The 26,424-nt window shown below is 48.6% G+C and overlaps 1 protein-coding gene across 1 annotated transcript in view; it reads left to right on the forward strand.

Moving 5' to 3' along the window:
• LOC141197271 (uncharacterized) overlaps positions 1–25,928 on the forward strand; it is a 68,827-nt gene extending 42,899 nt beyond the window's left edge. The window contains exon 5 of the mRNA XM_073662658.1: positions 25,206–25,928. Coding sequence (XP_073518759.1) covers positions 25,206–25,409 — 204 coding nt within the window. The 3' untranslated portion in view covers positions 25,410–25,928. The remainder of the gene's footprint in view (positions 1–25,205) is intronic.
• Positions 25,929–26,424: the final 496 nt, after the last annotated feature.

The raw sequence follows: 26,424 nt of genomic DNA on the forward strand, positions 1-26,424 counted from the left end.
ACTAATTGTAGTAGAGACTAATCCTGATGACACCAATCCGTATATGGTACTAGACGCTAACATTGTTGGTAACTGTTTGGGAGTAGTTGTGTTCTTGCTCCAACAGATAGCTGACACTGACAGACCAAGACAAAGGAGGGCACTGCAGAAGGAGATCCGAGTCCTGATGTACCAACAGCAAGTAAGGTTAATGGACGGTGAAATCGGTAATGTGCAAGTAACGGACCCCATACCCATTGTCATCCCCCCAATGAGTGAAATGCTCATCTGGTGTAGAGCTGCTATAGGTCTTAGAGGACAGAGCTACCAGGCGGAAGTAGAACCCCTTTGCTCCGAGCACAGACCCACGCTCTTAACCGCCAGGGGAGTGGTAGATGTACGTAATGGGAGGGTGCCCGTCCATCTTCTCAATTGTGGGGAAGACGAGGTCAGACTGCCACGTTTTGCCACTGTTGCCAAATTACATGCTGTAAATAACAACTGCATCCACAAGGCGGAGTCCTTAACCTCACCGGATAAAGAGGAGGATAATGACCCTGCAACCCAGGTGGAGGATTGGTGTCAACAGCTCCATGTTGGGACTGACCCCACTCCTGCCCATCAAAAACAGGGTGTACACCGGGTGGTTCAAGAATACGCGCAGGTGTTCAGTAGTGTTGAGCCACCCCCGTAGTGTTCGAGTTCGGTTCGGTTCGTCGAACACCCGTGTGTTCGCCGAACTGTTCGTCGAACTGTTCGTCGAACACCTTCGAACACCGTTAAAACCAATGGCAGGCAAACAAAAACACATAGAAACACATAGAAAACACCTTCAAAGGTGTCCAAAAGCTGACAAACTGCTCAGAAGACACAACTAACACATGGAAAAGTGACAAGTACATATAGTCATGCGAAAAGAAAAGAGGTGGAGGAGTAAAAGGAGGGGGAGACACAGATATAGGCATGTCATGCCCTTCTAAAATCCAAAAAGTGAGAAGCCGACACGTTCAGTCCGCTCCTGCCCGTGCCACCTCCGTGTTGCCGGGTTTGTGCCACAGCCGCGGTGAACCCTGACGGCCAGCCCCCCTCTACCAATACTGGTGCCTGTCCACTGGTGGGTCGAGCGAGCCCCCCTGTGGTGGAGGCAGCTCTAAGCTTTTTAATTTAAATTGTCTCTCTAATTTGAATAAATACACTTTAAATCCATTTACAAGGATCTATTGGAGGGCAAGTCTCATGCCAGCAGCCGCGTAATTCCAGCTCCAGTAGCGTCCACTAAAGCTGCTGCAGTTAAAAAGCTTTTATAAGGATCGAGCTCGGCTGTCCACCGCAAGGCATCCTACTGCCAGTCCGAGCCCCTATGACTTGGGGTGCCTCCTGATGCTCTTCACTGAGTATCCCGTGGTCCCGAAGCATTTCCTTTGAAAAAAATGAAGTGTCCAAACTACAGGTGGTGTAGCTTGCTTAACAGCCGGGATAATCCGCTGACTAGCAGACACTGCTACTAGGCACAAAGTATTTCCTGGGCTAGATGCAGTTAAAAATTTGTAATTAGATACTCTCGTTGGATGCTGAGAAAGCATTCCATAGAGTCTCCTGGCACGCCATATATGATTCTCTTAAAAAGCTTGGGGTAGGGGTCTAGGGGACCCTTTTATAGCCAAAATCACGGCCCTGTATCGCAATACGTCACCTAGGCTGAAGATAAATGGAACTGTAGCACCGTGAGGGCTCGGTTGCTACAGAGGTATTGCACCTCACCCAGAGGTGTGATATCTCACTCTCAGGTAAGGATGTAGTGTGGATCAGGACCCGACACCTGCATGCATTACACCACATTGCCGTGGGGCAGGGCAACCAATATGCCCCTGAGATGGGCACGACAGTCCCTGTCCCTGGCTGGAGTGGGGGGAGGGAACACTGAGGAAGGGGAACCCTGTAGTGCAGGAGCAGGGAGGAAGCAGTTCCTGGGTGCATTGAGAAGGGAGTATAAAAGGTGGGCACCATCTTAGTTCAGTGCAGAGAAGTCTGAGCAGAAGTGGCAGGGAGCAGGGGCTCTGCATGAGCTCTGCTCCGGAGGCGGGCCTAGTAACAGAGGCCCAGGCCTGGAAGAGGGAGAAGGAAGGAAGAGGAGCGGAGAAGGCTCCAGGAACGAGGAACGAAGGGATCTCAGGGGTGCGGACGGGCGAGTCGCCACCGCACGCCCGAATCCACCTGCGTGGAGGGGTCAGGCCAAAGGGGGAGACCGGTCCCCGAAACTAGTGGAGGCAGGAAACGACCCTCAGCTAGAAACAGGAGGCTGTGACATTTTATGTGGCGCAGCCCCTCGCTACACCCGCTAGGAAGGCACCACATAGGGTCAGGGAAACTGGCGCCAAGTTTACCAAGAGGAGGCCCGAGGCAGCCGGACAGAAGGGTTGGAAAGAAAGGCCAGACAAAGGACACACAAAGGGGGTCCTGTGAAGCACTCCAAAGTTATCTGGGAGTTGTCTGAGCCCCTCACCTGGTGAGCACAGTACGACGTGGGCAGCCGTTACCTGCAGACGTGGTCTGGATAATAAGAACTGTGAGTAAAGGCCCTGGACTGCATCACTGACTCCGTGTCATTGTTATGCACACGCCCGGACTGACTGGCGTGTGCGGGTGTTGTGGTTCCACTGGACCATGAACCGGAGAGTGCCTGGAGAGGCGTGACTAAGTATCTGGCCGATCCGACCAAGATGGCACGACGGCATACGACGCCAGTGCACCAGGGAGAAACCGGGCAGAGGGACCAGGTGCTACTCCAGGTCAAACTCCGGACACGGGGGTTGACCCACACAGGGATCACTGGAACAGGCTGGTTAGGCTGGCGCACAGACTGGAGGGTATAGGCAGGCACGACTGGTATGCAGGCAGGCGGGTAAAGGCAAGCGCAGCTAGAGTGCAGACAGGGAGGCACTAGCAGGTAGGAACACAGGCGGGATAGGACCCAGTACACACTGGGACTCAGGAACAATACAGGCAGAGGGGTACAGGCCGAAAGGACGGGCTGGAGCACAGAAAGGTTAAGACCCAGTACAGACTGGGTCACAGAACCGCAGATGCGGTAGACAACCACAGCAGAGAGGGAACGCCCGAAGCGGTGGGCAAGAACAGAGCAGGACGGGGCTGCAGGAGCAGCGAGCACAAGCAGGGCAGGACAGGACTGCCGGAGCAGCGGGCAGAAGCAGGGCAGGACAGGACTGCCGGAGCAGCGGGCAGAAGCAGGGCAGGACAGGACTGCCGGAGCAGCGGGCAGAAGCAGGGCAGGACAGGACTGCCGGAGCAGCGGGCAGAAGCAGGGCAGGACAGGACTGCCGGAGCAGCGGGCAGAAGCAGGGCAGGACAGGACTGCCGGAGCAGCGGGCAGAAGCAGGGCAGGACAGGACTGCCGGAGCAGTGAGCAAAAGAGTCAGAGCAGGCTAGGCTGAGTAGGGGGGACAGGGCTCTGTTCACACGGAACAGACAGGAAGGGAAAGGCAGAGCCAGACACCCACAGGGTACTAGCAGAGAAGTAGCGAGTGGACCACAAACTCACAAACGGGAGTACAGAGACAACAAGCAGGAGTTAGGTACGAGTTCAGACTCTGCAGAAAAAGGAAGGGAACGGACATAGAGGCAAAACAGGTAAAGGATAGGAGAGAGTTCAGACTGGAACTGAGTGTACGGAGGAGACCGACACTGCAGCGGAATACAGGAGCGGGTCTGGGAATACGGCCCCCAGAGAGGCAGGACGAACAGGCAAGGAGCGTGTTCAGACAGGACAGACAAGATACAGGAGCGGGTCTAGGTAATCAGCCCCTAGAAGGCGGGAGGAACAGGCTAGGAGCGTGTTCAGACAGGTCAGACAAGATACAGGAACGGGTCTAGGTAATCGGCCCCTAGAAGGCAGGAGGAACAGGCTAGGAGCGTGTTCAGACAGGCCTGGAAATACAGCCTCCAGGATAGGCAGACAAGAGAACACAGAACGGGACCTGGCACCTTCAGAGTGCAAGCACACACTGAATGAAACACTATGCTCAGGCAGGAATAGATGGGAGCAGCTGAGCTATATACCAGGTGACAGACAGCAATAGGCTGAGGACGCACAAGGGGTGTGACCCACAGCAGGTACAAAAAGCAGGAAGTGATCGGGCGCCGCCCTTAAGCAGCAGAAACAGACACAAATAGACAGCATGGAGGGAAGCCAGAGAGACATTCTGGACTGGAGATCAAGTGCGCGCTCTTGCACAGTGGGAGATGGACCACCATGCAAGGACGCCGCCAGGTATGTTACAGTACCCCCCCCCCCTTACGCCCCCTCTTCTTCAGGCCTGCCAGAATCTTCCGCAGGGAATTCGAGGACCAGTCGTTCACTTCAAGGAGATCACTTCCACTGTCCACAGGAAAAACTGATCTCATCTGGTTAGCTAGGATGCTACCTCCTATCCAGCCATCCTCAGCAACAGACGAAACGGGTGGAGTACCAGGAACAGCACACAAGGAAGTCTCTCTCCACATATTTTCAGGTGGCACCCCAGAGGGTACAGGAGACAACTGGAAGTCCTTCACCGGGTTGGAGGGGGACAGAGACTTGGGGGTAATCTCTGCTTCGAGGTACATCTTGTCAAGCTCACAGGAAGAAATAGACGGGTTATCAGGTACATAATGAGGAAAAGTCACTGTCTCTTTGTTATCTGGTGGTACCCCGGAGGATTCAGGAAACAACTGGAGGTCCTCCGCCTGGTCGGAGGGGTGTAGAGACTCGGGAGTAACCTCTGCTTCGGAGTACACTAGGTTGGACTCACTGGACGAAGCGAGCGAGGTATCAGGTACAGAGTATAGGAGAGTCTCTGTCCTTTCGCTACCAGGTAGCACCCCGAAGGGTTCTGGAGACAACTGGAGGTCCTCCGCCTGGTCGGAGGGGTGTAGAGACTCGGAGGTAACTACCACTTTGGGGTACCCATTGTCAGGCTCACAGGACGAAGCGGACAAAGTATCGAGTACCGGGTGTAGAGAAGTCTCTCTCCATTTGTCATTGAGTGGTATCCCGGAGGATTCAGGAGGCAACAGGGGATCCTCCGCCAGGTAGTAGAGGTGCACAGACTCTGAGGTAACCACAGCTTTGGAGCATCCTTGGACATGCACACCGGTTAAAGTGGGTGAAGCATCTGATGCCGGGTGCAGGAAGTTCTCCTGTGTGGAGTCTGGATGGGCAGAAGTCTCTTCGGGCAGGAGAACTGGTGCACTACCCACGCACATTACCCGTTGGGGCTTCTCCGGGATACAGGGAGATGAAGCTTCAGTAGGGACTTCAAGGTTGGGGTCAGGAGGTCTCAGGGAGGACAGACCCTGGCGTGACGGCTTGCCTCTACGTCTAGCACGTCTGGACTGCCTCTTGAGGTTGGGAGATGTATTCCGGAAAGCGTAGTCACCCTGTGAAGATTCTGGGTGGACAGTAGTCTCATTGGGCTGGAGGACTATTGCGCTACCCACACACATTACCCATCGGGGCTGCTCCGGGATATTGGGAGGTGAAGCTTCAGCAGGAGCCTCCGGGTTAGGATCATCGAAGACCATTAGAAAGGCCACCAGGAAGGCCATTAGGTCCAGGAGGATCGGATCCTGTGTTTCATATAGGGGGTTGATCCATTCCAAGGCATCACCTGCCAGGTAAGACATAATGAATGCCAAATTAACCCGATCGGTGGGAAAACATAGAGGGTAGAACTTGAAGTGTAGCATGCATTGCTCCACAAATGCACGACTTTGTCTTGGATCCCCATAGTAACGTGGCGGATCCGCAGGAACGAGAGCAGATAGATCCATCTGGACGGGTGCGTAATTCGCCTGGAACTCAGCTGAGAAAAAAAAAAAAAAATTTTATTTATTTATTTTTAATGCATGTATTCGCTGGAAAACTTCTCAGAGAGCGAAGGCCATGGGGCTCAACGGGAACCATGGCCTGAGCATGCTGTTATGCACACGCCCGGACTGACTGGCGTGTGCGGGTGTTGTGGTTCCACTGGACCATGAACCGGAGAGTGCCTGGAGGGGCGTGACTAAGTATCTGGCCGATCCGACCAAGATGGCACGACGGCATACGACGCCAGTGCACCAGGGAGAAACCGGGCAGAGGGACCAGGTGCTACTCCAGGTCAAACTCCGGACACGGGGGTTGACCCACACAGGGATTACTGGAACAGACTGGTTAGGCTGGCGCACAGACTGGAGGGTATAGGCAGGCACGACTGGTATGCAGGCAGGCGGGTAAAGGCAAGCGCAGCTAGAGTGCAGACAGGGAGGCACTAGCAGGTAGGAACACAGGCGGGATAGGACCCAGTACACACTGGGACTCAGGAACAATACAGGCAGAGGGGTACAGGCCGAAAGGACGGGCTGGAGCACAGAAAGGTTAAGACCCAGTACAGACTGGGTCACAGAACCGCAGATGCGGTAGACAACCACAGCAGAGAGGGAACGCCCGAAGTGGTGGGCAAGAACAGAGCAGGACGGGGCTGCAGGAGCAGCGAGCACAAGCAGGGCAGGACAGGACTGCCGGAGCAGCGGGCAGAAGCAGGGCAGGACAGGACTGCCGGAGCAGCGGGCAGAAGCAGGGCAGGACAGGACTGCCGGAGCAGCGGGCAGAAGCAGGGCAGGACAGGACTGCCGGAGCAGCGGGCAGAAGCAGGGCAGGACAGGACTGCCGGAGCAGCGGGCAGAAGCAGGGCAGGACAGGACTGCCGGAGCAGCGGGCAGAAGCAGGGCAGGACAGGACTGCCGGAGCAGCGGGCAGAAGCAGGGCAGGACAGGACTGCCGGAGCAGCGGGCAGAAGCAGGGCAGGACAGGACTGCCGGAGCAGTGAGCAAAAGAGTCAGAGCAGGCTAGGCTGAGTAGGAGGGACAGGGCTCTGTTCACACGGAACAGACAGGAAGGGAAAGGCAGAGCCAGACACCCACAGGGTACTAGCAGAGAAGTAGCGAGTGGACCACAAACTCACAAACGGAAGTACAGAGACAACAAGCAGGAGTTAGGTACGAGTTCAGACTCTGCAGAAAAAGGAAGGGAATGGACATAGAGGCAAAACAGGTAAAGGATAGGAGAGAGTTCAGACTGGAACTGAGTGTACGGAGGAGACCGACACTGCAGCGGAATACAGGAGCGGGTCTGGGAATACGGCCCCCAGAGAGGCAGGACGAACAGGCAAGGAGCGTGTTCAGACAGGACAGACAAGATACAGGAGCGGGTCTAGGTAATCAGCCCCTAGAAGGCGGGAGGAACAGGCTAGGAGCGTGTTCAGACAGGTCAGACAAGATACAGGAACGGGTCTAAGTAATCGGCCCCTAGAAGGCAGGAGGAACAGGCTAGGAGCGTGTTCAGACAGGCCTGGAAATACAGCCTCCAGGATAGGCAGACAAGAGAACACAGAACGGGACCTGGCACCTTCAGAGTGCAAGCACACACTGAATGAAACACTATGCTCAGGCAGGAATAGATGGGAGCAGCTGAGCTATATACCAGGTGACAGACAGCAATAGGCTGAGGACGCACAAGGGGTGTGACCCACAGCAGGTACAAAAAGCAGGAAGTGATCGGGCGCCGCCCTTAAGCAGCAGAAACAGACACAAACAGACAGCATGGAGGGAAGCCAGAGAGACATTCTGGACTGGAGATCAAGTGCGCGCTCTTGCACAGTGGGAGATGGACCACCATGCAAGGACGCCGCCAGGTATGTTACAGTCATTACTGCTGCTGCCCTGCACCATCACCCCCATCCTCCGCATACACTGCCCTGAGGCTATACTCCTCCCGTGGGGAGTTATTCTACACTCTGCTGCACCCACAACACCAGCCTCAGCGGTCTGCCCTGGAGCGGCAGTTCACTCTGACCGCAATCCACGGGTGGCGTAGTCGGACAGTTAAACATCAAAACCACATAAATAGTTCCGCCACTGGTTTGACCGCCCTGAGCCACGGAACAGGGTCGCCGCCACGGAGACTACAACCACCAGCATCCACCAAAAAGGGTCCGGCTCCGGGTGTCCCAAGGCCCAGGGGGCGCGTCAGAACATTTTCATCATCTTTCACAATCACCAATGGGACAAGGCAGGGATGTCCTCTGTCCCCTCTCTTATACATCCTAGTGACGGAGCACCTGCTCTCATCAATTCGCCATAACCCCAATATTAGGTGGATTGAGGTGGGAGGCACCGAGTACAAGTGCTCTCTATTTGCTGATGATGTCCTAGTATATATCACTCAATCACATATATCCATCCATGCTGTTATGGCTGAAATAGATCACTTTGTTACATGGTCAAATTTTAAAATCAATGCAGCGAAGTCTGAGGCCCTCGATGTCTCCCTCCCCAAATCCATATAGGATTCCATCCAGTCCAACTTTCCCTTTGCCTGGCCCTCACAGGGTATCAAATACTTAGGAATTCCTATTCATAGAGACCTCTCCCATCTATGTTATCTTAATTTTGGGCCCTTAATTGAACAACTCCATACAGACCACGGTTGGCAAGTTAGAACTGTAAGATTCGCTACGTGAACCACTGGTGTTTTGTGGAAAAGCACATGTACACTGTGTTCCAAATTATTATGCAAAAAGTGTTTAGGAGTGATAAGGGAAGAATTTGTTTGTTTGTCAGTTAAACTCATTGATGGTGATGTGTGTCAGGGCTCTTTATATCACTGTAAGCAATTGCAGACACCTGTGCTAATTAGTTTGGCAGGTGTGTCCAATGAAAGGCAAGACTACTTAAGAAGGCTGTCTCACATTATTAAGCAGCCTACATTTTCTGCCAAAATGGGAAAGAAAAAAGATGTGTCGGCTGCTGAGAAGCAACAAATTGTGGAGTGTTTAGGTCAAGGCATGACTACAATCAACATTGTGCGATGATCAGGATGAAGTGTCTTGGCAATCAAGAAGTATGTAGCTGATTCACAGTACACACGTGTGCGTGCTGATAAGGGCAAATTGAGGACTCTTTCCTACAGGCAATTACATCAGGTTGAAAGAGCAGCGGCAAAAAAGCCTTGTCATAGCAGCAGACAAGTTTTTGAAGCTGCTTGTGCCTCCAACGTCCCCCGAACAACAAGATGCAGGGTCCTTCAGAGGTTTGCAGCTGTGCATACGCCATCCTGTCGACCTCCTCTATCCACTTCACACAAGCAGAAACGGCTCCAGTGGGCCAAACATTACATGAAGACTGATTTCAAAACTGTTTTGTTCACGGATGAGTGCCGTGCAGCGCTCGATGGTCCAGATGGATGGAGTGGAGGATGGCTGGTTGATGGACACCCCACGCAAACACGGCTACAGCGCCAACAAGAAGGAGGTGGAGTAATGTTTTGGGCTGGAATCATGGGGAGAGAGATTGTCGGCCCCTTTAGGATCCCTGAAGGCGCTAAAGATGAACTCCATAATGTATGTGGATTTTCTCAAACAGCACTTCCTGCCATGGTTCAAGAAGAAGAACCGTGTATTTCACAGCAAGATCATTTTTCTGCATGATAATGCACCATCTCATGCTGCACATAAAACATCTGCATCTCTGGCTGATATGGGCATAAAAGGGGACAAACTTATGGTGTGACCCCCATGCTCCCCTGACCTCTACCCCATTCAGAACCTTTGGAGCATCATTAAAAGGAGTGTCTATGATGGCGGGAGGCAGTTCACATCTAAGCAACAGCTCTGGGAGGGTATTCTGTCCTCATGCAAAACAATTGAAGCAGAAACCATCCAAAACCTGACAAATTCAATGGACGAGAGAGTTCAGAAGCTCCTTTCAAACAAGGGGTCCTATGTGAAAATGTAACATCACCTAGAATAAAGTTTTGAGTTGAAAACTGTTTGATTTCAGTTTCTAACAACCTGCTAATGCTTATAATTTCAAAAATGACCATTTTTTTGGTCTTTATTAAAATGAAAAGGTTGATCGAAAAGTTTGGGGGATCTAAGAGTGTGGCAACCCAGTAGTCATGATTACTTCGAATTCTGACAATATGAGGGTCATGCTGCAGGTAGTGCAGCAAGAAGGCACTTATGTGTCTTGCGCATCTCGGAGCCCCAAAATTATTTTCCGGGCTAGATGCAGCTAAAAATTATTATTAATTTTAAATCTGGTGAAGCTTTAGTATAGATGGCCTAATAGGATCAGTGCTGCACACTGCTACAAAGCCCAAATTATTTTCCAGTCAAGATACAGATAAACATGATTAGTAATTTTAAATCTGGTGGAGCTTATTATAGATGGCCTAATAGAATCAGTGCTGCACACTGCTACAAAGCCCAAATTATTTTCCAGCCAAGATACAGATAAACATGATTAGTAATTTGAAAGCTTAAAACGGTTGGTAGGGTGATTTTAACCAATCATCAAGCTTTTACTCTCCCCAGTATGACACAGGGGTAGAAAAGTCGTTTCGGATCCATGATTTGTTCATCTTTATGAACGTGAGTCTGTCTACATTATCAGTGGAGAGCCGCGTGCGCTTATCTGTCAGCACACCACCAGCAGCGCTGAACACACGTTCAGACAGAACGCTGGCTGCGGGGCATGACAAGATCTCCAAGGCGTAAGTGGCTAGCTCCGGCCATTTATCCAGATTGGAAGCCCAAAAAGAGCAAGGGTCCAGTGACACAGTCGTGGCTTCAATGTTTACTTGGAGATACTCCTGTACCATCGTCTCTAGGCGTTGACTATGTGTCAGACTTCTTGTCTCCTGTGGCCTTGCAAAGGATGGGCTAAAAAAGTGGTGAAATGATTCCGCAAAATTTATGTTACCAGCAGATACTGTGGTTCTGTTACGGTTTGAGTGCTGAACACTTGACGGTCCCACGGTTGGCAAGTTGGAACTGTGAGATTCACTACGTGCACCACTGGTATTTTGTGGAAAAGCACATGTAAGATTCTGCAACAGTCTCTGCTGATACTCCTGCATGCGTGCATCCCTTTCTATGGCAGGAATAATTTCTGCAAATTTACTTTTGTACCGGGGATCTAACAGTGTGGCAACCCAGTAGTCAGGATTATTTCTAATTCTCACAATTCGAGGGTCATATTGCAGGTAGTGCAGCAAGAAGGCACTCATGTGTGTTGCACATCCAGGAGCACCAAGTCCCTGTTGTGTTGGTGGCGAGGTAACAATCATGCTTCCTTCCTCTGTCCTCTCCCCCCAACCTCGCACAACAGAAATGTGATCAAGGTCTCCCTCATCTGATGAGTCTTCCATCAGTTCGTCCTCCACTTCTTCCTGGGCTCCTGCACCTTCCTCACTAGTTTGGCTGCTACCATGCGCCCTGGTAAAACCATCTCCCCCACCCTCACATGCCTGCCGCCTTGGTGCTGCCGACCGTCTGGACCTTGCAGATGTTAGCCCTTCCGCATACAACTCCTCCTCTTCTACTTCTTCCACCTCCTCTTGTGCCACCACCTGACTCCGAATTCTGTTTAACATGTGCTCCAGCATGTAAATCACCGGAATAGTCATGCTGATAATGGCATCGTCAGCACTAAACATCTTCGTCGCCATTTCAAAACTGTGCAGAAGGGTGCATAGGTCCCTGATCTGAGACCACTCCTCCAGCGTGATTTGCCCCACCTCTGGATCTCGTTGGCCCAGGCTATACGTCAGAACGTATTGCACCAGGGCTTGTCGGTGCTGCCACAGTCGCTGCAACATGTGCAGAGTTGAATTCCACCGGGTAGGCACATCACATTTTAGCCGGTGAAGTGGCAGGCCCAACGACTTCTGTAGAGATGTAAGTCGCTGAGCTGCGGGATGCGAACGGCGAAAGTGAGCACACAGCGACCGTGCCCTCTGCAGAAGGCCATCTAGTCTGGGAGAGTGGGCTAAAAATTGCTGGACAACCAGGTTCAACACGTGAGCCATACAAGGCACGTGTGTGACATTGCCCCGGCGAAGGGCCGCACCCAGGTTTGCAGCATTGTCGCACACGGCCTTCCCTGGTTTAAGGTCCAGTGGAGACAACCATTCATGAAATTGGTTCTCCAGAGCTGACCACAACTCCTCAGCTGTGTGACTCACATTTCCCAGACATTTCAATGTAAAAACCGCCTGATGACGTTGAGCCCTACTGCCAGCATAGTAAGGAGGTGTGCAGGATCCCTTCTGCGCAGTTAGAAAGCTTGTGGCATGACCAGACAGGCTTTGGGTGCAGGTGGAAGACCGAGAGGAGGTTGAGGAGGCAGAAGCAGTGGAGGAACTTTGACATAAAGAGGATTGACGCACAACTCGTGGGGACGGTATGACTTGGACAGCAGCCCCTTGTCCTGCTGTCACCATAGCTACCCAGTGCCCAGTCAGCGACATGTAACGCCCCTGTCCATGCCTACTCGTCCAAGTGTCTGTGGTGAAATGCACCCTGTCACACACAGAGTTTCTCAAAGAAGCGGTGATGTTGTGTGCGACATGCTGGTGGAGCGCAGGCACACCTTTCTTTGAGAAGTAGTGCCGACTGGGCATCTGGTACTGGGGCACTGCGACGGACATAAGGTCTCGAAAATCCTCTGTGTCCACCAGGCGGAAAGGCAGCATTTCTGTAGCCAAGAACTTGCAGATGGTGAAATTCAACCTCTTAGCTTTCTCATGGCTAGGAGGAAATGGTCTTTTACTTGTCCACATCTGAGGGACCGAGGGCTGGCTATTGTGCTTAGACGGGGTTGATAAGGGTGTCCCCGGCAAACTGCCGGTCTGTGAGGAAGATGCAGGCGGACATGTTAGGTTGCCTTGATCCAAAGGTGGTGCTATCGATGTCGGACAGCGCTCAAGACCAGCTGGTGTTACCACCTCCAAAGAAAATGATGACCTGCCAATCACGCTGGCTGTTGCGGGTAAAGAGGTGGCAGGTCTGCGCCCCAAAACAGGTGTGACTGCTGTCCCCCCAGTCACAGAGGATGAAGAGGCCGCGGATGCACAAGATATGGCAGACGGTGGTTGGCCCGGCCGGCTAGGCCGCATTCTAGCACACTGAGCTTCCCACTGCAACTTATGCTTCATGTCCATGTGCCGGTTCATGCATGAAGTACTCAAACTATGTATTTTTTGGCCTCTACTTAGCTTTTGCTGACAAATGTTACAGATAACACGAGTTGGGTCATCTTTATCGATCTGAAAAAATGCCCAGGCTATGCAAGGCTTAGCACCCATGCGACCTGAAGAGCCACCACGACTTGTGGTGAGAGGCAGAGTTGTGTTTGAGGATGCAGTTATTGACGTGCTTCCAGTACTACGTCTCTGTCCAGGAAGGCGCAAACTGACCTCGTCGTCACTAGCATCTTCCTCCACCTCCTCTGCTGACCTCATCTCTTGGCTGACTGTGGGTTGACAGTAAGTGGGATCTCCAACCTCATCATCATCACCCTGTGCGTTATCACACCCGTCGTCCTCAGAGCCAACCTGTTCCTGCCCTGACAAAAATCTAAAGTTGTCGCTCCAATCAGGTATTTGAGTCTTATCATCGTCTTCCTCATTGTCTCCACCAACAGGAGTTACAGTTTGGGAATGAGGGTCTACATTATGGTCAGAACCTTCTGCGTCTGGTCCTGGATCCGACTCATAAAGATTCTGGGCATCAGTGCAGATCATTTCCTCGTCTGGATTCACAGAAGCGCTGGAGTCGACCTCTGATTCCCAGGCTATAGTATGAGTAAACAGCTCTGCAGACTCAACCATCTGTTCTACCTCATACTCAGACGGGCAGCTGGAGATTTGGGAGCTGTGAGGAAGCAAGTGCGATTGGGGTGACACCTTTGAGGACTGGAGTATTTGTGATGTTGAAGTTGATGTGGAGGAGAGCCCACTTAAAGGAGCACTTGATATCCGTTGAAGCACCTGCTGTTTTTGTGCCTCATCTGGAATTTGTAGCGATTGGCGTGGCCGTAAGAAAGGGATCTTATCACATTGTCCGCTAAAAGAAGTAGACATTTTAGTTTGGCTGGAAGATGGTCTATCTTCTGCAGATGTTACTGTTGCTTTAACACCTACCCCACGGACACAACCTTTTTTCCCCTTCCCAACACGCCTATTCCCCTTTCCACCAACAGCAGGCCTTTTTCCACTCATTTTGGTGGTTAACTAATTAACAACTCTGGAGTTGTTTGCACAAAAAAACAATGGATGGGAACCGAGCAGAGCTGAGTGGCCAAACTGTGGTATTAGGCCAAAACTATTGGCTGGGTTAGATGCAGAAAAAAATTATATTCAATTTGCAACCTGATGGAGGTCAGTATAGATGGACTAATAGAGAAAGTCCCACACACTGCTAGAAGGCCAAATATTTTTTCAGAGGTAGATGCAGAAAAAAATATATTCAGTTTGCAACCTGATGGAGGTCTGTATAGATGGATTAATAGAACAAGTCCCACACACAGCTAGAAGCCCAATATTTTTTCAGAGGTAGATGCAGAAAAAAATATATTCAGTTTGCAACCTGATGGAGGTCAGTATAGATGGACTAATACAACAAGTCCCACACACAGCTAGAAGCCCAATATTTTTTCAGAGGTAGATGCAGAAAAAAATATATTCAGTTTGCAACCTGATGGAGATCTGTATAGATGGATTAATAGAACAAGTCCCACACACAGCTAGAAGCCCAATATTTTTTCAGAGGTAGATGCAGAAAAAAATATATTCAGTTTGCAACCTGATGGAGGTCAGTATAGATGGACTAATAGAATGATGCTATGCCCAAAAGATTTTACTTCACTAGGTGCAGTAAAAAAATTGGTATTCTATACACAGGTGGTATATCTTGCAACACAGATAGGCTACTCCACTGACTAACACACTCTGCAATAGGCCAAAAAGGATTAGCTTTGCTAGATTCAGCCAAATGCTGTGAAAAAAACTTGCACAGCACTGGCACAGACCTGCCTGGCAAAAACTGATAGGAACTGATGTAACCTAGTCCTGAAAAGGACTCCAATTACAATTAGTCTTTACTCCCACAATCTATCTATTTAAGAGCACAGACCTGCCTGATAAAAGTCGTAGGAAATGCTGTAACCTAGTCCTTAAAAGGACTGCAATCACAACTATTCCCTACTCCCAAGCTATCTGTAGATTTGTGCGAAAATTGGCTTGAAATTAACAAGGTATAGCGCACACAGCAACAGCGGTGCCGTCTAACATGCAGCTGCAGCAGTGAGAAAATGGTGGCGACGGGGAAAATGGCTTGGTCTTATAGGGCAAGGACATGTGACATACACTGCCAATGACACATGCCCTTGCTTGTGTGAAAAAAAGCACTTCGCTCCGTGTGTGCGCTGCTGATAGGCTGACAGACTGCACCTCCCCACTGTAAATGCGGGAAAGAGAAAAAAAAAATGGAGATCTTCATTGTTCCTGCAGAGATCCATCCCCTGCCCCTCCCCCCACCCCGCTGTACAAAACTGCGTATTAACATTAATTTTCATCATTACTGAGAAAAAATCCAGTTATGATTTTGGTGCACGAACAGTTATCGAACATAACCTCGAACAGCCGAATTTTTCTCAAATTGTTCGTGTTCGCCGAACGGCTCAAACACCGCCCAAAACAGCTCGAATTTGAGATTGGCGAACAGTTCGAGTAGAACAACGCTCATCTCTAGTGTTCAGTAAACATCCACTTGACTTCGGGAGGATTAAGGGGGTTCAACATCATATCCCCACAGGTGATCATCCACCCATCAAAGAACGTTACAGGCCTATACCACCAGCACACTACCAGAAGGCTAAGGAAATGTTGTATGACATGAGAAAGGCGGGGGTAATAAGGGATAGTTGTAGTCCCTGGGCAGCTCCCCTAGTGCTAGTTAGGAAAAAGGACGGGAGCATGAGAATGTGTGTAGATTACCGACAAGTAAATCGCATTACACATAAAGATGCATACCCTTTACCATGCATAGAGGAGTCCCTAGCTGCCTTTAAATCTGCAAATTACTTTTCCACCCTTGACCTCACTAGTGGGTACTGGCAAGTAGCTGTGGCTGAGGAGGAACGGGAGAAGACGGCCTTTACTACCCCGATGGGACTCTGCGAGTTCAACAGTATGCCGTTTGGACTCTGCAATGCCGCTGGAACGTTCCAGAGATTGATGGAGTGCTGCCTGGGACACCGCAACTTCGAGACTGTGTTGCTTTACCTGGACGATGTAATAGTGTACTCCAGAACGTACGAGGACCACTTGAAACACCTGGCAGAGGTATTTGAATCACTGTCCCGGTACGGGATGAAGTTGAAGCCCTCAAAGTGCCACCTGCTCAAGAGAAAGGTACAGTACCTGGGGCACATTGTCAGTCTGGAAGGGATAGCACCAGATCCGGAGAAGGTCACTGCCATCCAGAAGTGGCCAGAGCCGAAGAACCTCAAGGAGGTGCGTCAGTTCTTGGGACTAGTAGGATACTACAGGAGGTTCGTAAAGGACTACACTAAGAAGGCAGCTCCTCTGCAAGACCTCCTGGTAGGGCAGTCCCCCAAAGGCAGAAATCCCCCATCCCACTGGGGTAAGGAGCAAGCCGAGTCGTTTCAGGAGATGAAGGAGATCCTGACAGGTGATGAGATCCTAGCCTACCCTGGCTACAGCCAACTGTTCCTGCTGTATACTGATGCCAGCAATGAAGGACTGGGCGCTGTCCTAAGTCAGAAGCAGAATGGCCAAGAGAAAGTGATCGCATACGCAAGCAGGAAGCTCCGCCCGACCGAGAGGAATCCAGAGAACTATAGCAGCTTTAAGTTGGAGTTCCTGGCCCTGGTCTGGGCCATCACTGAAAGGTTCAAGCACTATCTAGCCTCCAGTAAGTTCACTGCCTTCACTGATAACAACCCCTTGACCCATCTTGAAACAGCTAAGCTCGGGGCACTGGAAAAAACGATGGATGGCGCGGCTGTCGAATTACCAATTTACAATTAAATACCGGGCGAGCCGCAAGAATGCCAACGCCGATGCCCTGTCTAGGATGCCTCAACACTCAGATACAGAAGAAGAAGTGGATGACCTGGAAGAGATAGAGCTACCTGCCTTTCACCGGACTGGGATGATCCACGAGCAATGAGCCTCCAGGAGGCAGCGTGGAAAGACGTTAAACCCCCTGCCTCACCACAGCTGGAAGGAGACCCAGGACAGTGACCCGGTTGTCAGCCGCATCAAGGAGCTGATAACCCAAGAAGGTGCCTCCCTGGAAAAGGAAGTGTCTCTCCAAGCAAAGCAGCTGTGGAACGAGAGAAGCCGGCTGTTTATCTACCGTGAGAAGCTGTGCCAGAGATACAGTACGTCAATCCGAAAACCCATGAGATGGTATGGAAGATAGTGGTCCCTAAGACAGACATCCAAATGGTATTAGAAGCTTACCACGATCAGGCGGGATACTTTGGCTGGAAAAAGCTAGAGACCCTGCTGAAGTGTCGATTCTACTGGGTAGGAATGCGCTGTTCCGTTGAACGGTGGTGCCGGGACTGTGAACCCTGTGGCCTTAGAAGAAAAGACTACAGCAGCCTAAAGGCACCCCTGCAACCCATCAAGGCGGCTTGACCCATGGAGATCGTGGCCCTGGACCATGTCAAGCTGTCCCCCAGCAGGTCAGGGTACTCCTATGCTCTGACCATGGTGGATCACTACTCACGTTTCCTGGTGGTCGCCCCCGTCAAAGACCTGATGACAGAGACAGCAGCAAAGACGTTCCAAGCGTATTTCTGTAGACCCCATGGTTATCCTGAGCAGGTGCTGACGGACCAAGGCCCGGCCTTCGAGGCTGAGTTGTTCAAGTAGTCCTTCCATCTCTACGGGTGTAAGAAGATAAGAACTACACCATTCCACCCACAAACCAATGGTCTCTGCGAAAAGATGAACTACATCATCATCGATCTGCTAAAGACCATACCACTTGAGGAGAGAAATCGGTGGCTAGACCTACTACCTGACCTAGTAGATCTGTATAATCACATACCAGTAAGTTCCACCAACTGCTCTCCGGCATATCTCATGCGGGCAAGGCCAGGAAAGCTGCCCATGGATCTGGAGCTTGGTGTTATTGAGCCTGAAGCTGATATGACCACTGAGGACTGGGACACGACCTGACAAGAGCAGTACAGGAGGGTACAAGCCTGTGTCGAGGACAGTCTCACTCGGGTGAGAGAAAAGCAGGAGGCGCACTACAACAAAAACGTGCCCGCAGAACCCTTCACACCTGGTGAGGTAGTATTGAAGAGAAAAAGACGAAACCACAAACTTGATGACCAGTGGGAAAAAGAACCCTACACTGTGTTACAGTCAAGATTTGATAATAGGAAGACATGCTTAATTAGTCGAGATGGAGGAAGAAAGTCTGCAACAGTGTCCAGGGACCACCTAAAGTTGTGTCCAGACCTACTAAAACCTCAAGAAGAAGTGCCTCTCACTGTATTGGAGGAACCTGAAGAACCAGTAATACATACTGATTTGGGAGACTTCCCGGCAGATTGGCCTCAAATAGGAGGAGCAGTAATCATTCCAACACTCCAATTCTTCAAACAGCCAGAAAACCCTCCACAGCAAGTTGAACCTGTAAGTGCTGCAGAAGAGCCAGCTCAAGAAGTATCCCGGACGAAGGATCCCCGGTAGGAGCAGAGCAAGAGGGCCCAGCCAATGGTGAACTTGCCAGTCCCAGAAAGAGGTTAAGGCAGTTTTACAACTTAGTCACACGTAGAACTGGTAGGGTAACTGACAATACAGACTCTGTTACCACACAAACCACCGCACTACGCAGATCAACACGTAGCACGCGAGGTAAACCCCCTGTCAGATACACTCAGTAAAATAGTTAAACTCCTGACAAGTGTAGATAGTTACCCCTGGGGTATTGTGTATTATTGTACTGAATTATTGTGTATTTTCATGCATATGTGCATTACTTTGTGTTTTACCTAATGACTTCCTTTATTGTTTATCTAAGAACTTCGCGGCTGAGGACTGTGTGCAGCCCAAAAACTGCTTTTTGTATATAATTGCGCTCCCTGGAGTGCCCCTTTAGGTGACCTCAGAAGAAAAACCTGTCTGGAGTGGCTCTACTGGAGGTCCAACTAGGGATCTTCATGCCCTGCAGCCACCCCAGGGCCTACGTTGAGGGTTTGGGACAGGTCCCTCAAACCACCAAGTACTCTACCTTGTGAGATGGACATCCTGTCTGGGAACCTCACCACAAGAGACTTGGACTCTGAGGATGCTTTGTATTTGTTTATACTGTTATGCAAATTTTAAGATTGGTGCCTCCCATAAAGGGAAGATTGTTATATGTTTCATATTGTTTTATAAAATGTACTTCAGCCCGGGAGTGCTGAGCTTTGCTAGGGGAGAATGTGACGCCCAGCTGAGCTCGGTATCACAAATCCTGGAAGAGTGCATTGATGGATTCCTCCACAAGAGGCCCCCATAAAAATTCACACATCTCCACCTTCCACTTCAGACCAGCAGAGGGAGCCCGTTAGGGATATAAATAGGGAAGGTGGAGCCAGGCAGTTCAGTTCCTGCAGAGGTTGAGCCAAAGAGAGGTCAGTCTGCAGTGTAGCTCAGTGATTCAGCAGTTCCTCTGGAGAGTTCAGCAAGTACAGGTCTGAATACAGAGTTGAGCTCAGGTCAGTTGTAGCTCAGTTAGAGCTTAAGGTGTGCCAGCACCATAAGATGGGTGAAGCACGGCAAGCTGCCTTTAGTGTGTATAGCCTAGTGAGGGGCCGAGTAGGCCGAAGGTGAGTGGAGACTTAGTACATAGGGGGCAGAGGAGCTTAACTAGCTCACCCCGAAGCAGTAACCGGACACCGGGTCCGAGCTTACCGGGATCTCTACGACCCAGTAAGGCATAACCGGAATCCCTGGAGAACTACAAGTCCCAGGATCGCTAAAGTGCTGATACATAACAGAGCCAGGAAACACATAGGCCCCGTAAGCCTGGAGCGTGCAATCCAAGAGAAGGCCCAACCACTACGTCAGCCAGCGCAGGACAGAGACAAAGTTAGGCCTAGCTCCAGGCAGGTCAGAAACTTACACGCAGAGGCAAGAAAGAGGAGGCCCAACACCCGCTCATTGGGGAGGATCCTGATATGCACCCTTCACCCTACAGTACTCCGGGATGTGCCTGAATTTCCATCAGTAAAAGGTACTGAAGTGACTATCGTGTCTGTCCCTGTTCTTGCTCTGACCCGGCTGGGTCTCGCCTGTCCTGCATCCCCCTTCAAACGCTGCCCTGAGGCCTAGCTCCACCTGTGAAGAGCTATACCATCGAGCTGCCTTATCACCGGCCTCAGTGGACTGTCGCAGCGCTGGTGATTCTCACCAGACGCCACAGGTGGCATCACGAACTTTCATAAAATTAACAAATATCCACCCTTTCAAAGAGTGACCCCAGGGTATGGGCCCGGGAGCCAACCACCACGACATCCCGAAGGCAAAGGCCCGGGTACTGAGTCATCCCCATCCCCTGGGCTGGTCAAATCCACCTGTCCCCTCGCTATTCCCCGGCCTCTCCTCTCTGTCAATCCCTTCACTGGCTCCCCATTGCCCAGAGACTCAAGTTCAAAACCCTAACCATGGCATACAAAGCCATTCACAACCTGTCTCCTCCATACATCTGTGATCTAGTCTCTCGGTACTTACCTGCATGCAACCTCCGATCCTCACAAGATCTCCTTCTCTACTCCCCTCTTATCTCCTCTTCCCACAATCGCATACAAGATTTCTCATGTGCATCCCCCCTACTCTGGAGCTCTCTACCCCAACACATCAGGCTCTCACCTACCATGGAAGCCTTCAAAAGAAACTTGAAGACCTACCTCTTCCGACAAGCCTACAACCTGCAGTAACCACCGCCCCACCACATTACTGCATGACCTCCTCTACCCCCACCTACTGTATCCTCACCCATCCCTTGTAGACTGTGAGCCCTCGCGGGCAGGGTCCTCGCTCCTGCTGTACCAGTCGCTGACTCGTTTTGTTAAGATTATGTAAATGTCTTTGCTCTGTACAGTACAGACCAAAAGTTTGGACACACCTTCTCATTTAAAGATTTTTCTTTATTTTCATGACTATGAAAAATGTACATTCACTCTAAGGCATCAAAACTATGAATTAACACATGTGGAATTATATACTTAACAAAAAAGTGTGAAACAACTGAAAATATGTCTTATATACTAGGTTCTTTCAAAGTAGCCACCTTTTGCTTTGATGACTGCTTTGCACACTCTTGGCATTCTCTTGATGAGCTTCAAGAGGTAGTCACCGGAAATGGTCTTCCAACAATCTTGAAGGAGTTCCCAGAGATGCTTAGCACTTGTTGGCCCTTTTGCCTTCACTCTGCGGTCCAGCTCACCCCAAACCATCTCGATTGGGTTCAGGTCTGGTGACTGTGGAGGCCAGGTCATCTGGCGTAGCACCCCATCACTCTCCTTCTTGGTCAAATAGCCCTTACACAGCCTGGAGGTGTGTTTGGGGTCATTGTCCTGTTGAAAAATAAATGATGTTCCAGCTAACCGCAAACCGCATGGAATAGCATGCCGCTGCAAGATGCTGTGGTAGCCATGCTGGTTCAGTATGCCTTCAATTTTGAATAAATCTCCAACAGTGTCACCAGCAAAGCACCCCCACACCATCACACCTCCTCCTCCATGCTTCACGGTGGGAACCAGGCATGTAGAGTCCATCCGTTCACCTTCTCTGCGTCGCACAAAGACACAGTGGTTGGAACCAAAGATCTCAAATTTGGGCTCATCAGACCAAAGCACAGATTTCCACTGGTCTAATGTCCATTCCTTGTGTTCTTTAGCCCAAACAAGTCTCTTCTGCTTGTTGCCTGTCCTTAGTAGTGGTTTCCTAGCAGCTATTTTACCATGAAGGCCTGCTGCACAAAGTCTCCTCTTAACAGTTGTTGTAGAGATGTGTCTGCTGCTAGAACTCTGTGTGGCATTGACCTGGTCTCTAATCTGAGCTGCTGTTAACCTGCGATTTCTGAGGCTGGTGACTTATCCTCAGAAGCAGAGGTGACTCTTGGTCTTCCATTCCTGGGGCGGTCCTCATGTGAGCCAGTTTCTTTGTAGCGCTTGATGGTTTTTGCAGCTGCACTTGGGGACACTTTCAAAGTTTGCCCAATTTTTCAGACTGACTGACCTTCATTTCTTAAAGTAATGATGGCCACTCGTTTTTCGTTACTTAGCTGCTTTTTTCTTGCCATAATACAAATTCTAACAGTCTATTCAGTAGGACTATCAGCTGTGTATCCACCAGACTACTGCACAACACAACTGATGGTCCCAACCCCATTTATAAGGCAAGAAATCCCACTTATTAAACCTGACAGGGCACACCTGTGAAGTGAAGACCATTTCCGGTGACTACCTCTTGAAGCTCATCAAGAGAATGCCAAAAGTGTGCAAAGCAGTCATCAAAGCAAAAGGTGGCTACTTTGAAGAACCTAGAATATAAGACATATTTTCAGTTGTTTCACACTTTTTTGTTAAGTATATAATTCCACATGTGATAATTCATAGTTTTGATGCCTTCAGTGTGAATGTACAATTTTCATAGTCATGAAAATACAGAAAAATCTTTAAATGAGAAGGTGTGTCCAAACTTTTAGTCTGTACTGTATATCCCTATCACATGTAAAGCACCATGGAATAAATGGGCTATAATAATAAATAATAATAATCTGGTGTACTGACCGGTTATGTTCATGCCGCAATGCCACCAACAAATAATATTTTTTCTTTTTCAGATTTGTGACATTTAATAACATTAAGAGATTTACAGTCTAAATCATGTATTTCTAGATTCACTTAATGATTTTTTTACCTTGCGTAATCCCTATTTTTACCCAATACACCCTCGACCCTGGGTTCTTGATCAATCTCAGGAATTCATTTAAAAAGACCAAAGAAGTAGCATCTCGAATTATTATCTTACACCCTCAGAGCGTATAGCTTTGAAAGAATTGAAAGAGAATGAGGATCTATTAATTAGACCAGCTGATAAGGGGGGTTATAGATCTCGTCAATGCTTCTTTGTATCTGACAGAGAATTTGGCCATCTTACAGGATGTTAATTCTTATGTTTCCCTTCATACAGATCCTACAGTAAAATTTAAAGCAGAATTATCCCTATTATTGAAAGAAGGCGTCTCTATGGAAGCTTTAGATGCTAAGATATCTGAACAAAAGTTCATTTTAATCAATAGATCTTGGAATAATAATAACTTCCACAATTGGATGTGTTTAAAAAAAATGTTCCTGTGCTGAGATAATCTTATAAATGCTGTGTACTGTGTAATGTCTGTGTCTGACTGTGCAGGAACATGGTCTGATCATACCACAGCTCCTGGGCAGGGGAGGATGTAAAGGAGAGTATACAGACTGGACGGCCGGGGAGGAAGCAGAAGAGTATACAGACAGGACAGCTGATTCATTCTTTGAAGTAAAACATTGTTTATAAACAGGCAGGAAAATGTTTTATGTCACTAAAAAGAATCAGTTGTGATCCCGGCTGTCCTGTCTGCATACTCTTCTGCTTCCTCCCCTGCTGTCCTGTCTGTATACTCTCCTGCGTCCTCCCCTGCTGTCCTGTCTGTATACTCTTTTGCTTCCTCCCCTGCCCAGGAGATGTGGTATGATCAGACCATGTCCCTGCACAGTCAGACACAGACATTACACAGTACACAACATTTATAAGATTATCTCAGCACTGGGACATTTTTTTAAACACATCCAATTGTGGAAGTTATTATTATTCCAAGATCTATTGATTAAAATCAACTTTCATTCGTGGGAAAACCCCTTTAATGATAACTCGGTGATATCTATTTACCATGCTCTCCCTAAGGTCCACAAGTCGGTTTTTCCTCCTCCATTTAGACCTATTATAGCTGGAGTTGGGAGTTTAAATGAAAATTTAAGGGAATATGTTGATTTTTATCTACAACCCCATGTTAAAAAATATTCTGGGTTTCATTAGCGATACTAAAATGTTAGTTACTTCTGTAAATGTTTTTTTGTGGCACCCTGATTTTAAATGGCTCAGTTGTGACGTGGTTCATTTATACCCGTCATAATATAGCCATTTCTAGTCTGAGATACTATCTGGAGAAATATAGCACTTATAAGGCTGAAATACAGGAATTTATACTGATATCCTTTTTGCTTTCGCACAATTATTTTTCTTTCAGTAATAAGTAATACGTTTTTTTCTTCAAACAAGGGGAGTTAGTATGGGGGGAGAAACGTTCCTCTTCATTGGCAAATATTATAGCTGCATTATAGGAAGAGTTTTATCTTTTTTTCCGATGCTAATAAATTTGGACATCTGATTGAGTTTTATGGCCGCAGTACGGATAATCTGATTGTAAGATGGAAGGGTACTGAAGAGGAGGCAAAAGAATCTGTTCTTCATCTTAGCAACAACAAATTTAATCTGTCCTTTACACATGTTGCATTGGCTGATAATAATAATATCTAAATAGTTAATATTATTATTATTATTATTATTATCATATGACTCTATTAGGCAATATCCAAACTCATAAAATTGATGTCTATCCATACAGAAAACCTTCAGATAGCAAGTCTATTTTGAAAGCAGATTGTGTCATTCCCTTCATGTCATTAAAGACATCCCTGCAGGTGAACTGATTAGAAATTGCTCGCTTATTGAATCTTTTGCTACCGAATCAACCAAGTTGGTCAACAGGTTGAAAGATGGGGGGTATATGAACCGTAATTTAATGCGAGCGGTTAAGATAGTGGATAAGATGGATAGGAAAAATCTTTTGTTGGAGCAAGATAAAAGAGCCCAGAGTAACACCTCTGTAACTTTTACTACACAGTTTAGTCCCCAATTCTCTGATATTACTAGCATAATTAGTGGCTTAAGGATAACAAAGTCCATGTTTTGGAGCGGCCATCACAAAGCCCTGATCTCAATCCTATTGGAAATTTATGGGCAAAGCTGAAAAGGCAGCGAGCAAGGCGACCTACAAACCCGGATCAGTTACAGCAGTTTTGTCAGGAGGAATCGGCCCAAATTCCGACCAACTATTGTGAGAAGTTTGTGGAAGGAGATCCCAAACGTGTGACCCAAGTCATTCAGTTTAAGGGCAATGGGACCAAATACTAATGAAATGGATGGAAACTTTTGACTTTGCAGTAAGTAATAAAAATGCCTGACCATTTCTGATTGTCTCTTGATGCAGGTGACATTTTCATCGAGCTCCGAGGTGGACCTTCCTGCTGGTAGAGCCATACGAATGGTGGCTTCCGTGGTGAAAGCAGAACTGAATGTGCCCTACCGGGCGAGAGTCAGGACCCTCTTTGGGTTTGAAACTGAAATCGAAGGAACTTGGAACGGAGTTTCACTTTATAACCTGATGGTTAGACAAGAGGATTATAACAAATAATAACAATTACTGACAGTAAACTGAGAGCAGAAATATGTCCGCTCATTAAAGGAGAGACTACAGATCAAAAGACTCCGCTCCATGATCAATGATTTCTAATTGCTATCTCCAGAAAACATTTAGATAATGCAAATCTTATTAGATCGCTTCTGCATTCAAGGGAACCTGTCACTAGACTCAGGCCGCCTGTGCCACGGTCAGCGTGAAACATAGTCTGACGGCATGACTGCATCCAAGAGTGACTGTCTCCGAAACACTGGCCTGGGGCTCTAGGGAGAGACGTGACTAGTCCGCTGCTAGCCATCGGGCTTCTCCCAACCCCACTCCAGGTGATTGACCTTTCTATCCCCAACGTGAACAGGTGGTTCGGGCAGCATGAATCTAACGATAGGCTCCATGTAACTGAAACCAATAAACAAGTAATATAATAAAATCGAGAAGTAAGAGAATGTAAAAAATTGTGGAACACAGTCTCCATAACAAATCCTTTATTGTTCCATCATCTCCTCCTCTTCTAAATCACCAATAAAAAAATTCTCACAGCTGCATTATTGCACAAACAGACTTCTATAACAGGCCCCAAAGTTCTTCCAATGTTACATATATGACAGATACATTTGAAATCTATAAGGATCCTACAGAAAAAAGCAGTGCTAGTGTGTATAGAGGTATAAAGTAGCAATCAGACACAATCATCAATCTACCAATCATCAATCTATATCAATCTATCATCAATCTATATCAATCTACCTATCATCAATCTGTATCAATCTGCCTATCATCAATCTATATCAATCTGCCTATCATCAATCTGTATCAATCTGCCTATCATCAATCTGCATCAATCTACCTATCACCAATCTGTATCAATCTATCTATTATCAATCTGCATCAATCTATCTATCATCTATCTGCATTAATCTATCATCAATCTGCATCAATCTACCTATCATCAATCTGCATCAATCTATCTATTATCAATCTGCATCAATCTATCTATCATCAATCTGCATCA

Source organism: Phyllobates terribilis, unplaced genomic scaffold (assembly GCF_046119375.1).
Source record: "Phyllobates terribilis strain yellow unplaced genomic scaffold, ASM4611937v1 Scaffold_82__1_contigs__length_6685932, whole genome shotgun sequence".
Lineage (NCBI taxonomy): Eukaryota > Metazoa > Chordata > Amphibia > Anura > Dendrobatidae > Phyllobates > Phyllobates terribilis.